This window comes from Rhinatrema bivittatum, chromosome 4 (assembly GCF_901001135.1).
Source record: "Rhinatrema bivittatum chromosome 4, aRhiBiv1.1, whole genome shotgun sequence".
In the NCBI taxonomy this organism is placed as follows: domain Eukaryota; kingdom Metazoa; phylum Chordata; class Amphibia; order Gymnophiona; family Rhinatrematidae; genus Rhinatrema; species Rhinatrema bivittatum.
The window spans coordinates 183,765,612-183,779,467 of NC_042618.1; the positions used below are offsets into that span (position 1 = coordinate 183,765,612).

The following is a 13,856-nucleotide window of genomic DNA, read 5'->3' on the forward strand; positions in this document are numbered from 1 at the left end:
GGGGCTCTGCATCCAGGGACTATGGTCAGCTCAGGAAACAGTCAGCAGATAAATTTCCTGGAATTTCAAACAATCTGGTACACTGCAAAGACTTTCAAAGATTGGCTATCCAACAAAGTTATCCTTGTCCAGATGCACCACCAAGTTGTTATGGTACTGCATTAATAAGCAGGGAGGTTTTGGATCATATCTTCTGTTTCAGGAGGATGTCCAGATACGGGGCAAGACCATCTGACAGGAGATGATGCTCAATGCCACATTGCTGGTGGGTGTGAAGAATGTCCTGACAGACAGACAGACTGAGTCAGTTCTTAGAACTCCATGAGTGGTCCCACAACCATGGGGTTAGTGAATCAGATATGCCTCAGTGGTGGATCAGTTACTCCTGGAGGAATTCTGCACAAAAAAATTGAAAATTCTGCATACTTCATATTGGGTCAAACTAACAATATACATGACAGTCTTTAAGTAATTAATTTAAAATGAAATACAGAAAAAAGATATTACTTAAAGATGCAGAGTTTTAAATATTTTGAGCAGAATTTCCCTAGAAGTTCACTATAAGTGTGTCTCTTCCACCCTCTCTCCCTATGCCCCTGGCTTGTCTCCTTTCACTTTGCCCTTTCAGGCCCCAACTCCTCCAGCTGCCACTATGTCTCCCCTCCCCCTCTAGGCTTAATCCCTTCCACTCTGTCTCCACTCCCAGAGTTTGACCTCTCTCTCAGTACTGCCCCTCACACAAGCTCCCTATGTGTGTGTGTGTGTGTCTCTCTCACACACATACACACAGGCTCACTCTCTCCCATACACATTCCCTCATACAGGTTCCTTCTCTCTCTCTCTCACTCACTCACACACACACACACACACACACCCTCATACAGGCTCTCTCTTGCCCACATACATACACCCTCATACAGTCTCCCTCCTTCTCACACATACACCCTCACAGAGATACTTATGTAAGAACATAAGAAATTGCCATGCTGGGTCAGACCAAGGGTCTATCAAGCCCAGCATCCTGTTTCCAACATAGGCCAAACCAGGTCACAAGAACCTGGAAAGCACCCAAACACCAAGAAGATCCCATTCTACCGATGCAATTAATAGCAGTAGCTATTGGCTAAGTAAACTTGATTAATAGCAGTTAATGGACTTCTCCTGCAAGAACTTATCCAATCCTTTTTTGAACCCAGCTACATTAACTGCACTAACCACGTCCTCTGGCAACAAATTCCAGAGCTTCATTGTGCGTTGAGTGAAAAAGAATTTTCTCCAATTATTCTTAAATGTACTACTTATTAACTTCATGGAGTGCCCCTAGTCCGTCTATTATCCAAAAGTGTAAATAATCGATTCACATCTACTCGTTCAAGACCTCTCATGATCTTAAAGATCTCTATATATGCCCCCTCAGCCATTTCTTCTCCAAGCTGAACAGCCCTAACCTCTTTAGTCTTTCCTTATAGGGGAGCTGTTTCATCCCCTTTATCATTTTAGTTGCCTTTCTCTGTACCTTCTCCATCGCAACTATATCTTTTTTGAGATGTGGCGACCAGAATTGTACACAGTATTGAAGGTGCAGTCTCACCAAGGTGTGATACAGAGGCATTATGACATTTTCTGTTTTATTAACCATTCCCTTCCTAATAATTCCTAACATTCTATATGCTTTTTTGACTGCTGCAGCACACTGAACCGACGATTTCAAAGTATTATCCACCATGATGCCTAGATCTTTTTCCTGGGTGGTAGTTCCTAATATGGAACCTAACATCGTGTAACTACAGCAAGGGTTATTTTTCCCTATATGCAACACTTTGCATTTGTCCACATTAAATTTCATCTGCCATTTGGATGCCCAATCTTCTAGTCTTGCAAGGTCCTCCTGTAATGAATCACAATCCGCTTGTGATTTAACTACTCTGAATAATTTTGTATCATCCGCAAATTTGATAACTTCACTCGTATTCCTTTCCAGATCATTTATATATATATAGATTATATATATTGAAAGCACCAGTCCGAGTACAGATCCCTGAGGCACTCCACTGTTTACCCTTTTCCACTGATAAAATTGACCATTTAATCCAACTCTCTGTTCCTGCTTTTAACCAGTTTGTATTCCACGAAAGGACATCACCTCCTTTCCCATGACTTTTTAGTTTTCTTAGAAGCCTCTCATGAGGGACTTTGTCAAATGCCTTCTGAAAATCCAAATAACTACATCTACTGGTTCACCCTTATCCACATGTTTATTAACCCCTTCAAAAAAAATGAAGCAGATTTGTTAGGCAAGACTTCCCTTGGGTAAATCCATGTTGACTGTGTTCCATTAAACCATGTCTTTCTATATGCTTCTACGATTTTGCTCTTGAGAATAGTTTCCACTATTTTTCCTGGCATTGAAGTCAGGCTCACTGGTCTGTTGTTACCCAGATCGCCCCGGAGCCTTTTTTAAATATTGGGGTTACATTGGCCACCCTCCAGTCTTAACGTACAATGGATGATTTTAATGATAGGTTACAAATTTTAACTAATAGATTAGAAATTTCATTTTTTAGTTATTTCAGTATTCTAGGATGCATACCATCCGGTCCAGGTGATTTGCTACTCTTTAGTTTGTCAATCTGGTCTACTACATCTTCCAGGTTCACAGTGATTTCATTCACACATACTCTCTCTCAACCCCCAGGCTCACAGTCTTGCACACACACTCACCAAGGCCTGCTCCATCTTCGCCACGAGCAGGACAGCTTTCACTCGCAGCACACCAGGGCCTGTTTCTTCTTCGCCATGAGCGGGCTGGCCTCCACTTGCAGCATGCTGGGGCCTGCTCTTCTTCGCAGTGAGCAGGCCAGCCTTCACTCGCAGCATGCCAGGGCCTTTTCAATTTTCGCCATGGGTGGAGGCCGTCCTGCTCACGGCGAAGAAGGAGCAGGCCCCGGCATGCCACGAGTGACGGCTGGCCCACTTGTGGCAAAGAAGGAGCAGGCCCTGTCGTGCCTCGAGCAGAAGCCAGCCTGCTCATGGCACGCCAAGGCCTGCCAAATTCTGCACAGATTCTATGCAACTGCACAAGAGGGGAATTCTGGGGGAATTCTGTGCTCCGCAGTAGTAGTGCAAGCATCTATTGCTTATCACTTGGATATGTAGAGGTTGATTTTGCAACCCCTTCAATTGTCTGATGTGCCTTGAGTTCTTTTAGCTTCAAGGAAGGATTCTACTAGAAGATCTTATGAATTTAAGTGGAGGAGATTTGCTTTGTAGTATGAACAAAAGACCCTTGATGCTCTATCCTTCTCCACAGAAAAGCTGCTGATTACCTTCTACATTTGTCTGAGTGTGGTCTCAAGACTGACTTCATAAGAGTTTACCTTGGTGCAATTGGCACCTACCATCACCATGTGGAAGGTAACTCCATCTCTGTGCAGCCTTTAGTTGTCCTGTTTATGTGGGGCCTGCTTCATTTTAAGCCTCCCTTCAGACCTCCTGCTTTTTCTTGGGACCTCAAGGTTGTTCTATTCCAGCTGAAGAAAGCTCGCTTTGAGCCACTGCACTCCTGTGGCCTGTAATGCCTGACCTGGGAAGGTTGTGTTTTTTGGTGGCAGTCACTTTGGTGCTCAGGGTCAGTGAGCTCCAGGCTCTAGTAGCTTGTCTACCTTATACAAAATTGTTTCATGATAGGGTGGTTTTACTTGCCCACTCTAAGTTTCTTCCTAAGGTGGTGTCAGAATTCCATCTTAACCAGTCAAGCTATTCTTCCAATGTTTTTTTCCCAGGCAGCATGTCCACAAGCACTGCACAGTTTTGACTACAAGAGAGCCTTGTACGTTTATCTGGAGTGGACTGAAGCCCAAAAAAAAGTCTACCCAACATTTTTCTTTTTCACACAAACTGTGGATTACCATTGACAAACAGACTTTATCTAATTGGCTAGCAGATTTCCTCTCCTCCTGTTATGCCCAGGCAGGCTGAATCTCGTGTACTATGTCAAGGCTTACTTTGTCCAAGCCATGGCAACGTTGGTGGCTCATCTGCAATCATCCCCATGAAGGAAATCTGCAAGGCTGTGACATGGAGTTCTTTCCACTCATTCACATCGCATTATTGTTTTGCCAGTCTGTCCTCTGGAATTGAGGAGAAGAGCCAGACTCTTTTTTTCTTACAGCATATTTTTATTCCAGGCTCTGCCTCCTCATAGGTGTTAAAGGCAAAATAGGGAAAAAAGTTTATTTCCGACAAAACTATTATTGTGCCCCTTGGCATCTGTTATTGTTCTGCCTTTTTTCATTGGGGCAGCTTGTAGCTAGGGATTCCCCAAGTTGTTAGTACTGCTATGCTGTTTTTGTATGCTGAGAAAGCAGAGTTGCTTACCTGTAACAGGTGCTTTCCGAGGCTAGCAGGATATCAGTCCTCACAAAACCCATCCACTTCCCAGTGAAGTTGGTTTCACTGTTTCTTGTTTTAATTCCTAAATACAAGCCTGAAGGGACCCCACGTGTGGTATAATGATGTGACCATACCCAGTGAGGCACAGTCAAAGTTCTAGAAAATTTGACATAAGTTTTCTGTACCAGGCTTCATTGGATGATTGTCACCATGTGTGAGTACTGACATTCTGCTGTCCTTCGAGAATAACTGTTGCAGTTAAGTAGCTCTATTTCTTTTTCAAGAGCCCAAGATTATCCATACAATATAAATGTATTCAGTATTGAATAACAGGTAAAGTTCCAAGTGGGGATATTTTAATCAATATTACCCTTCGTGACTAAGGATTCAGTCATAGGGCAAAAGTTGAACCTGGTGGCCCTTCAGATGAGTACTCCTCCTTTGGAGATTGGTTATTATGAGTCCATGATATCAATGGATGGATAAGAAGTGAAGGGAGGAAGTTTGTATACCTCTTATTCTATATTACTATTACTTTGCCCAAGATTAAGATAACAGAACTGTACTTGTCTCAGGTTCATCTCACCCAGAAATTGTACTTGGCATATGCTGTTATTCAGCATATGCCTACTAACTTATAACCAGTTCCATCCTACATTTACTGTTTGAAAAAAGGTTGCATCTTACTCTTCATGTCAATTCTTAAACATGACAGAGGGGAAAATTCCTAAATGTCTGATTGCCCAAGGATAACATAGTAAATGATAGCAGGTAAGAAACAGTTGGCCCATCCAGTCTGCCCAGTTTTCAACATCTTCTCTAATACTATTTTGGGTAAAGTGGAATATAAATCAAATAAATAATAAAAAATAATAATAATTATATATATATATATATATTCATAGACTTAACACCAATTTCCTCCCTCTTCTTCCCCAACCATGCCTTTTAATTGATCTCTTAATCTTGTTCTTATCACTGCCTCCTCTTTATTTATTTGGGTTTAGCTTGTCTTTTCACTGAAGGCAAATTACATTCAGGTACAGTATGTTTTCCAGTCCCCAAAGGGCTTACAATCTAAGGAAATGGAAGGTGAAGTTACTATCTCAAGGGCACAAGGAGTGTCAGCAGAATTTGAACTTTGGCTTCCCTGGTTCTTAGCTCTCTGTAGTAAACCACTGGGGCCACTCCTCCACTCCACTGTAGCTGTCCCAAGCATATTTAAATTCTGTTACAATGCTGGCCTCCATCATTTCCTCCAGTAGGCTGTTTCAGACCTTCTTGTCTTCTTTTTTGATTCTTACAAGTCCAATACATAATCCAACATCCAAGCCCCCTTCCATACCCTACCACCATCAAGCTTTGTAATAATCACAAAACCATTCAAAAACAGCAAAGAAGGGCAAATAAATCTTTTAGTTGTCCAAATCTTTCAATTTTATTGGTCATAAGTATTATAAGGATATCTCTGATGTATCATCAGATGATCAGGTTTAAGCATATGGACTATGTTTCTTGGAAACTGCGTCGGGAGGGACCACAAATTGGAGGTCTATAGTAACAGGTAATATGTTTTAATCTCTTAACATTTGCATAATACGTGTACGATTTCACTGCCGGAACCACCAAAACTAGTGAGGCTGTTGTCTGAATCATCCAGTCACTTAGTACTTGTTGATATTAGGGTTGTAAACATGGCCGTTTTGTGCAAGTTACCCCAACCTTCTTGGAAGAATGCAGCCATATCATCATATTCTGCCCATTGTACCTGTGTTAGGCTATTCCAGACATCTGTCATGTTCTCAGTAAAGACGTATTTTCTTGTATTTGCTCTGAAGCTTCCATACTGAAGCTTCGTATCATGATGCTTTGTCTTTGAATGTCCTTTTCTATGTGGAAAATTTCACTAGCTTATTTACTGAAGTTTGTCAAATATTTGACTGTTTCTTTCATATTCCTCATCCCTCCTTTCCTTAAGCCTCTCTTAATAGGCCTTCTGTTGCAGGCCAAGTATCAATTTAGAAACCCTTTTCTGAACCGTTTGTCCTCTCTGTCCTTACAAAGGTATGGCCTCCAGAACTGCACCAGTTCTCGAGGCAGTTGTCTCACTAGTGACTTGTACGAGGACAGTATTACCAAATTGTTCCTGCTGACTATACTTCTGCTTGTGCAACTAAGCATACTGTTAACTATCTCTGTTACTTTATTACGTTTACTATCTTGTAGTCATCTGAGATGATCACTCCTAGATTACTGTACGATTATCTGAACTCTTCTGATCACGAGCCCAAAGTTTTACGCATCTGAGCTATCCTCCTCATTTGGTTCTTACTATCTCTGAACCAGGTACTAATTTAATTCTGTGCATTTTGTTTTCTATACTCATTGATTCATTTTATTTTTACTTTTTTGTTGCTATCCAGTGTACCTAATGAGCCTCTCTACTCTTATCTTTGTTATTCTGTATATTTTGCATCACCTACTTGTGCATATCTTTATTTTGATTGTAATCTGCAATGTGACTAATAGGCAGAATATCAAATGTTTTTAAATAAAATCTATTTTTTTGCCATTTGCAAGTTTTTTCCTTCTAATTGCTATGTAGTTAATGGATTTTTGTGTTATACATGCACAGTTTAATAATTTATAGCATTGGGGCTCATTTTCCAAACCTTTGACCATTCTTCTATTTTCCAAGACCCTTTTTATTATTTTCACCCCTTTTTATTATTTTCACCCCTTCCAACAGTTCTGCAAGCAATAATCTTCTCTAAATTAGATTATTGTAACGCTATCTTATTAGGTCTCCCCGCATCTCACACCAAACCTTTGCAGATGGTGCAGAACACAGCAGCTAGAATTCTGACCAACTCAAGGAGAAGAGACCACATTTCTCCTATCCTCAAAGACTTACATTGGTTGCCAATTCACTACAGAATCATTTACAAATCCATTACTACCATTTACAAAGCCATCCATCGCCTCGCTCCGCTGAACCTACAAATCCCTTTCAGAAAACACACCTCCTCCAGACCCATCAGTCATATAAAGAATCACTTCATGTACCACACTCCAAAACTTATCAACATAAATCCCTTAGAGACCGAGCCTTCTCCACAGCCGGACCACCTTTATGGAACTCCGTCCCATCGGACCTGTGACAAGAACCCTGCCTACTAACTTTCAGGAAAAGGCTCAAAACATGGTTATTTAAGAAAGCCTTCCCAGACCACAGCTGAACCTTACTTACTGCCAATCTACCCTCTGATTGTACCATTATACTATAATCAATGTTCTACTACATTGTAAATTTTATAACATTGTAAATAATTGCTCTTTCTGTTAATCTCCTTTCTTATTCTTGCTCCCAGTTGTGTACTTTCCTGTTTTATTGTAACTGCAAGATTTTAAGCTCCACACCTGTTAACGTTCTTATATTGTATTATTTTTTCACCCCCTGTTAAATGTAAACCGGCATGATGCGATGCCTATCGTGAATGCCGGTATAAAAAAAACAACCCACTAAATAAATAAATAAATTATAGATTTTGGTATTATCTGCAAACAAGCACATCTTTCCTGAAGTTCTTCGGCAATGATGCAATTAAAGATACTTAAAAGATGCAGTCCTAACACTGAGCCCAGAGGTACCTCCCTTGACACTTTGTTCTCCATGGTGAAGACAGAGACCATTTTTGAATCCCTTTTCTAATTTATTTTTCTGGTTGGAAACAGAAGGTCACATCATAGTGGATAATACAGGGTGGCCCATGGAAAATTAGCCCGCCTCTAATACCACTGCCACGCAGGCAGGCTACTTTTCCATGGGCCACCCTGTACTTTGAAATCGTCGGCTCAGTGTGCTGCAGCAGTCAAAAAAGGAAACAGAATGTTAATCATTTTTATTTTTATTGATAATGCAACCATGATGTATTTTTATTCATACTTAGTTATTTTAAGTTTTATTTAGTACAAATTATTTTTTAACCTTTAATAATTTAAGGTTTGTATTACTGTAAATCGCTTTGATCGGTAAATTTTACTGGAAAACGGTATATTAATTTGTTTAAATAAATACATTAAATAAATAAATAAATTATTAAAAAGGGAATGGTTAATAAAATGGAAAATGTCATAATGCCTCTATATCGCTCCATGGTGAGACCGCACCTTGAATACTGTGTACAATTCTGGTCGCTGCATCTCAAAAAAGGTATAGTTGCGATGGAGAAAGTACAGAGAAAGGCAACTAAAATGATATAGGGGATGGAACAGCTCCTCTATGAGGAAAGACTAAAGAGGTTAGGGCTGTTCAGCTTGGAGAAGAGACGGCTGAGGGGGGATATGATAGAGGTCTTTAAAATCATGAGAGGCCTTGAATGAGTAGATGTAAATTGGTTATTTACACTTTCGGATAATAGACGGACTAGGGGGCACTCCATAAAGTTAGCAAGTAGCACATTTAAGACTAATCGGAGAAAATTATTTTTCTCTCAACGCACAATTAAGCTCTGGAATTTGTTGCCAGAGGATGTGGTTAGTGCAGTTAGTATAGCTGGGTTCAAAAAAGGTTTGGATGAGTTCTTGGAGGAGAAGTCCATTAATTGCTATTAATCAAGCTGACTGATGGAATAGCCACTGCTATTAATTGCATCAGTAGCATGGGATCTTCTTGGTGTTTGGGTACTTGCCAGGTTCTTGTGGCCGATTTGGCCTTTGTTGGAAACAGGATGCTGGGCTTGATGGACCATTGGTCTAACCCAGCATGGCAATTTCTTATGTTCTTAAGTAGCCAGGCAATGGGTTGTGTGGGTCGTGGAGCGAAATCTCCAGGGCCAGATGGGTGGCAAGGAGAAACCTTAGCAAGAGAGCAAAATATATTTTTACTCCTTCTTTCAGTAAGTTGCCAAATTAAACTCAGTTCAGCTATCAATAATCGTCATGCCGTAAAAACAGTTTTTCTACAAAATAAAAATTGGAGGAAGTTTTCTAGTTTTCTCAGGGATTTCATTAACGTCCACATGTCATTCAGCCAAGATTACAATTCCCAAGTTAAACATGGTGACCTGAAGTTCACGTTTGTTGTGCTGGAGCTAGAAGTGATTTAAGCAATAACTAGATTTTATTTGAAAGCAACGAAACGTTATATAGATTTATTGGCATATATGCTGATAAAATATTCCAACAAATAGCTGGATTTTGTCTGAAAATAGTTTCTAGGAAAAGTCAGCCTGTTGAAGATGAAACAGCAAGTAAATGGTGGGTCCAGTTCAGCAATAATTAACATTTAACTCTGTTTTCATTAGGTGTCTCCCGTTTTAGATCCCTAGCAAAACCTTTTTTGAAAATGGGGCCCACCATGCTTCTTGAGGAGTCAGTGAAAATGGCACATGGCTAAGCGAAGCATCAAAATTCAGCATCCTGTTCAATGACTTTTTAGTACTGTAGCTAAACTTTGCCAAAAATCATTGATACCACCTTCAAGCTAATAGTTCAAATCCAGCTCTTGTCCGCTGTTAGGCAACCGCACTGTAGAGATGAGTCTTCCGTGTTAGTTGAATTGAGGTTTGTGCTCAGATTTCATAGGGAATGTCTCATCAACAGTATCCTGATTCCAAATACTGTTTCACATGAGCAGTTTCTCGTCCTTTTAACTACTACTTTTGTGCTACTAGACCGATGCAATGCTGTACAGATGTGGATAAGACAGTGTGCCTGCTCTACAGAGTTTGCAATCTAGTTAGCATCCTCAGATAAGACGAGAGGTTTCAGGAAGCATATTTATTGCAGCATACATGGTTAATATCAAGAAGGCTGTAACCGGGAAGAGCCAGTGCTCAAAATTTAAAAGGACCTCTGGACAAGCTAGGAGTAGAACCAGCCTACTTTAGCCTGATGACATCATTCATGTTCCGCTTTGAAGCTTCTACTTCCTTCCTCATTGAGGATCCACTTCTAGTTCCTCCTGTAGACAGTGGCCAGTCAGGTCGTCTGTCTTCTTCCATTTGCTTTCTGATTAGACCTATTTGGGTGAGTAGGGTTAGATGGCAGCTTCTAAATAAGACTCCAGATTATTCTTTTAGTCATAAAATGGAAGAAACCCCCTTACTGAATGAGCTACAAAAAGACCAATGATCCTATTGAGTATGCGTAGTGTGACAACTGCAGGAGAGCAGCATAGCGCGGGCTAAACTGTAGCTTTAAGGTATGAATCTGAACTTCTGCTTTTGCTCCTCCACAGCCTGTGATATGAACGTTCACAAAGTATGTGTCGTAAACGTGCCAAACCTGTGCGGGATGGACCACACAGAGAAACGAGGGAGAATTTTTCTGAAAGCTGAAGTCATTGGCGAGAAGTTGTATGTCGTAGGTAAGAATCAAACAATTATTTTTATAAAATTGATTTCAATTAATTTAAAAGTGGTGATACTTGACTTGTCTACAATAGGTCCAGAGGTACTAGGCATTTATCCCATATAACACAAAATGGGAAAGTCGTAGTTGTTACCAATAAGGAACATAGCTATGATGGACAATCAGTTACAGCAGACAAAAAATTTGATTTTCCAGGCCAAATCTGTTCCAATACACAGTTGGCAGCCATTCCTAATATGCTGTCAGTCCATGACAATGCTTCTGATTTGCCAGGCGTAGCAGCAGCAATCTGTTGCATCACCACCAACTTCAATAGCGGTAAATCATGATTTCTTATGGCAACCTCTGGCATGTTGGGGACATGCCACAAATTGCTGATGTGTAGCCAGTTTGTATTTTTTTTTTTGTCTAATAAAAATATAGGTTCTGTCCCTTATCACTTATGCTTCTATGGCGCTGCTGAAGAGAGCGGGTGAGGACAGAAATCAGATGGATGAGCTGCAAACAGTTAATGCTTTCTGGATTCTGTAACAGAATAATTGACTTTGAATGCATGGGCTGGATAAAGAAATATGGTTTCAAATATGCTGTTGGAGGGGGCAACCAAGCTCTGCCTCCTCCTGCTTCTGTCTTCCGTTCTCTCCCATCTTCCCCCATCCTAGGCTCAGAATCTAACCAGCCCCAGCTATAAATCCTCCATTCCTCTAATTACCTTCCTGGCACCTACCCCCCCTCCTCCCACCAGTCTTTTGCCTGGCGATCCCAGGTTCCACCCCTCTCACCTTGATTGGCAGCAGGAGCAGAGCAGTGGTGCCTCGGGGTGCATCGTTGCCCTCTGCTGCCTGGCTCGACTACTGCTTTGAACTGCATGGCTGTACTGTGTCCCCTACAGTTCAAAGCAGCAATTGTACCCAGGGCTGCGGGGGGGGGGGGGGGGTGGCTGACACACCACAATTGTGGTTCAACAACGCGGGAGGAGGGAACGAGTTGAAATTCGCTGCCAGCCAGTTGTTGCCTACCCCTCTAAACCCTGGGTCTACTTATGCATTTTACTGGCTACCCTGTGCATGTGTTGGACACTGGACAAACCCAGTGCAGTGCATGGATCAGTCTTCCACCATGTATGAAATTCATGCTATACATGCAGTAGGAACATGGCGTGTCTTATATCCAGATGGCCTACCACAGACTGTTAAACAGAGCATCATCAATTGAGCAATTAAACATGTTCTTATCACAGCAGGCATAGGAAGCAATTTGTGTAATATACTGCTAGTGCCTTGTTTTAACCATAAAATGTAAATTCTAGTTCCATTTTTCTGTTAAAAAATGCAGTTTTAATAAGTAAATTAAAGATACTCTATATTGTTCCTGGTTTATACATTTAACACCAGTGCTGCTCCTATCATTCAAACGTGTGTGGCAAAGGGCCTTTACCAAGATGGTCCGGAGTATGCACTCCCCTATTAATGCTTCTACGTTCTATATATCTTAGGCCGTCTGGTTACAGTTTTTGACAGTTCTTGTTTTTATGTTTCATTGTTTTTATTATGAATGTCCGTATTGTAAGCTGCCGAGTGCTGTGTACCGGCAGCCTATAAATCTCTGAAATACATTTTTGTAGTGCTTTCATTGTTCACAGTGAATGCCAGCATTCATTTTGTAGCTGTTGCAGCGCACATTTTTCATCACAAGGGGCAGAGGGGCTGATGCTTCTCACTCACACATTTGAAGTATGTTTTCAGTGTATTTTAAATTTTGTTTTAAGATTTTGTTTGGATGTTTTTATTATGTGCATTTTAGTCTGTACATCACTTAGACCATTGGATACAAATGTGTAAGTAAAGAAATATTTATTGAATTCATGCATTGGTCAGAATCAGGGTAAGCATGATGAGAGAAAGAGGCAGCATTAAAAACCAGCAAAGTTACGTAACTTACTCTAGGCCGCACAGTGAGTAATTGGTAGAGAGATAGGACTCACTTTAGGAGCTTGAATGTTTTGGCTTTCAGCATTGTGCTCTTAGCCACTAGATTACGCTGTCTGACTGTTTCCTAGCCATAGGAAAAGTGCTGCATTCAGGTGGGTTAGATCCATCCTTTTAGCTGTGATGTGCTGTAGATGCAGGTTTAAGGATGGCTGCTTAAGATTTCCATGCTATGAAAACTCTGGCAGTATTTTACTTTTAAATCACCAAAACGTTTGCAGCAGCTGACATCCAAAATGTTTTGGCTTTTTTTTTAAAGCAGCCCTTCAGAGTCTGTTTATTTCTCTCAGGACAAGCAGGATGGTAGTCCTCACATATGTGTGACATCATCAGATGGAGCCTGGCACAGAAAACGTCTGTCAAAGTTTCTGGAACTTTGACTGGCACACTGAGCGTGCGGGGTACCCGTTCATGCTCTTTCTTTCCATGGTACGGTTGCCTCGCGGTAGTGGAGCTCTGCTCTGTTTTCGAAGTTTTTTTTGCAGTTTCTTGCGATGTTTACCTTTTCATCACCTTGCGTGGGGTCCCCCTTCGGTTCCCCCTCTAGTCAGTGAGGTTGCGTGGTAAGCTACCTCCTTTGCGGTCGGTTCCGGGGGTTTTTTGTAGTCTGTTTCCATCCTGCACCACCTGCTCTCCAGCATGGCTTCCTCCGGTTTCCATCGAGGCATGGCTCCGGTTCCGGGTCGGTGCCAGCATCAACCGTGCTGTCCCCGAAGCGGCCCCGGGGAGACCCGGCTCCATCCTTGGTCGTTCCTGGGAGTTTGAGGTGCTCCCTACCGATCCCCATGTTGGTGACGGGTACCAGTCCTCCTCGGAACGAGGGGACCCAGTAGTACCTGCTCCTCCTCCTCCTCCTCCACCTGCCCTCAACAGCTAAATTCATCTTGGGCCTCTTATACCACTGGGTACATTATGATTTCCATGTGGGACTGCCCATGTGGGAGGGAAGAGGGAAAGGAAGCATAGAGTATGCCCATTTCTGCAGGCACACCTTACCAATTCTGTCAGTACCATGGGTGATACTTTCTGCAAACTGCTGGTGGCACATATTGCCCTATGACCTATTTAATTACTGTAGAAGTTTGACACATTGAGCTCACT

The 13,856-nt window shown here is 41.6% G+C and overlaps 1 protein-coding gene across 2 annotated transcripts in view; it reads left to right on the plus strand.

The window, feature by feature from the left end:
* PRKCA (protein kinase C alpha) overlaps nucleotides 1–13,856 on the plus strand; it is an 866,216-nt gene that overhangs the window by 558,389 nt on the left and 293,971 nt on the right. For both annotated transcript variants that reach the window (XM_029599335.1, XM_029599336.1), the window contains exon 5: nucleotides 10,634–10,762. In XM_029599335.1, coding sequence (XP_029455195.1) covers nucleotides 10,634–10,762 — 129 coding nt within the window. The remainder of the gene's footprint in view (nucleotides 1–10,633; nucleotides 10,763–13,856) is intronic.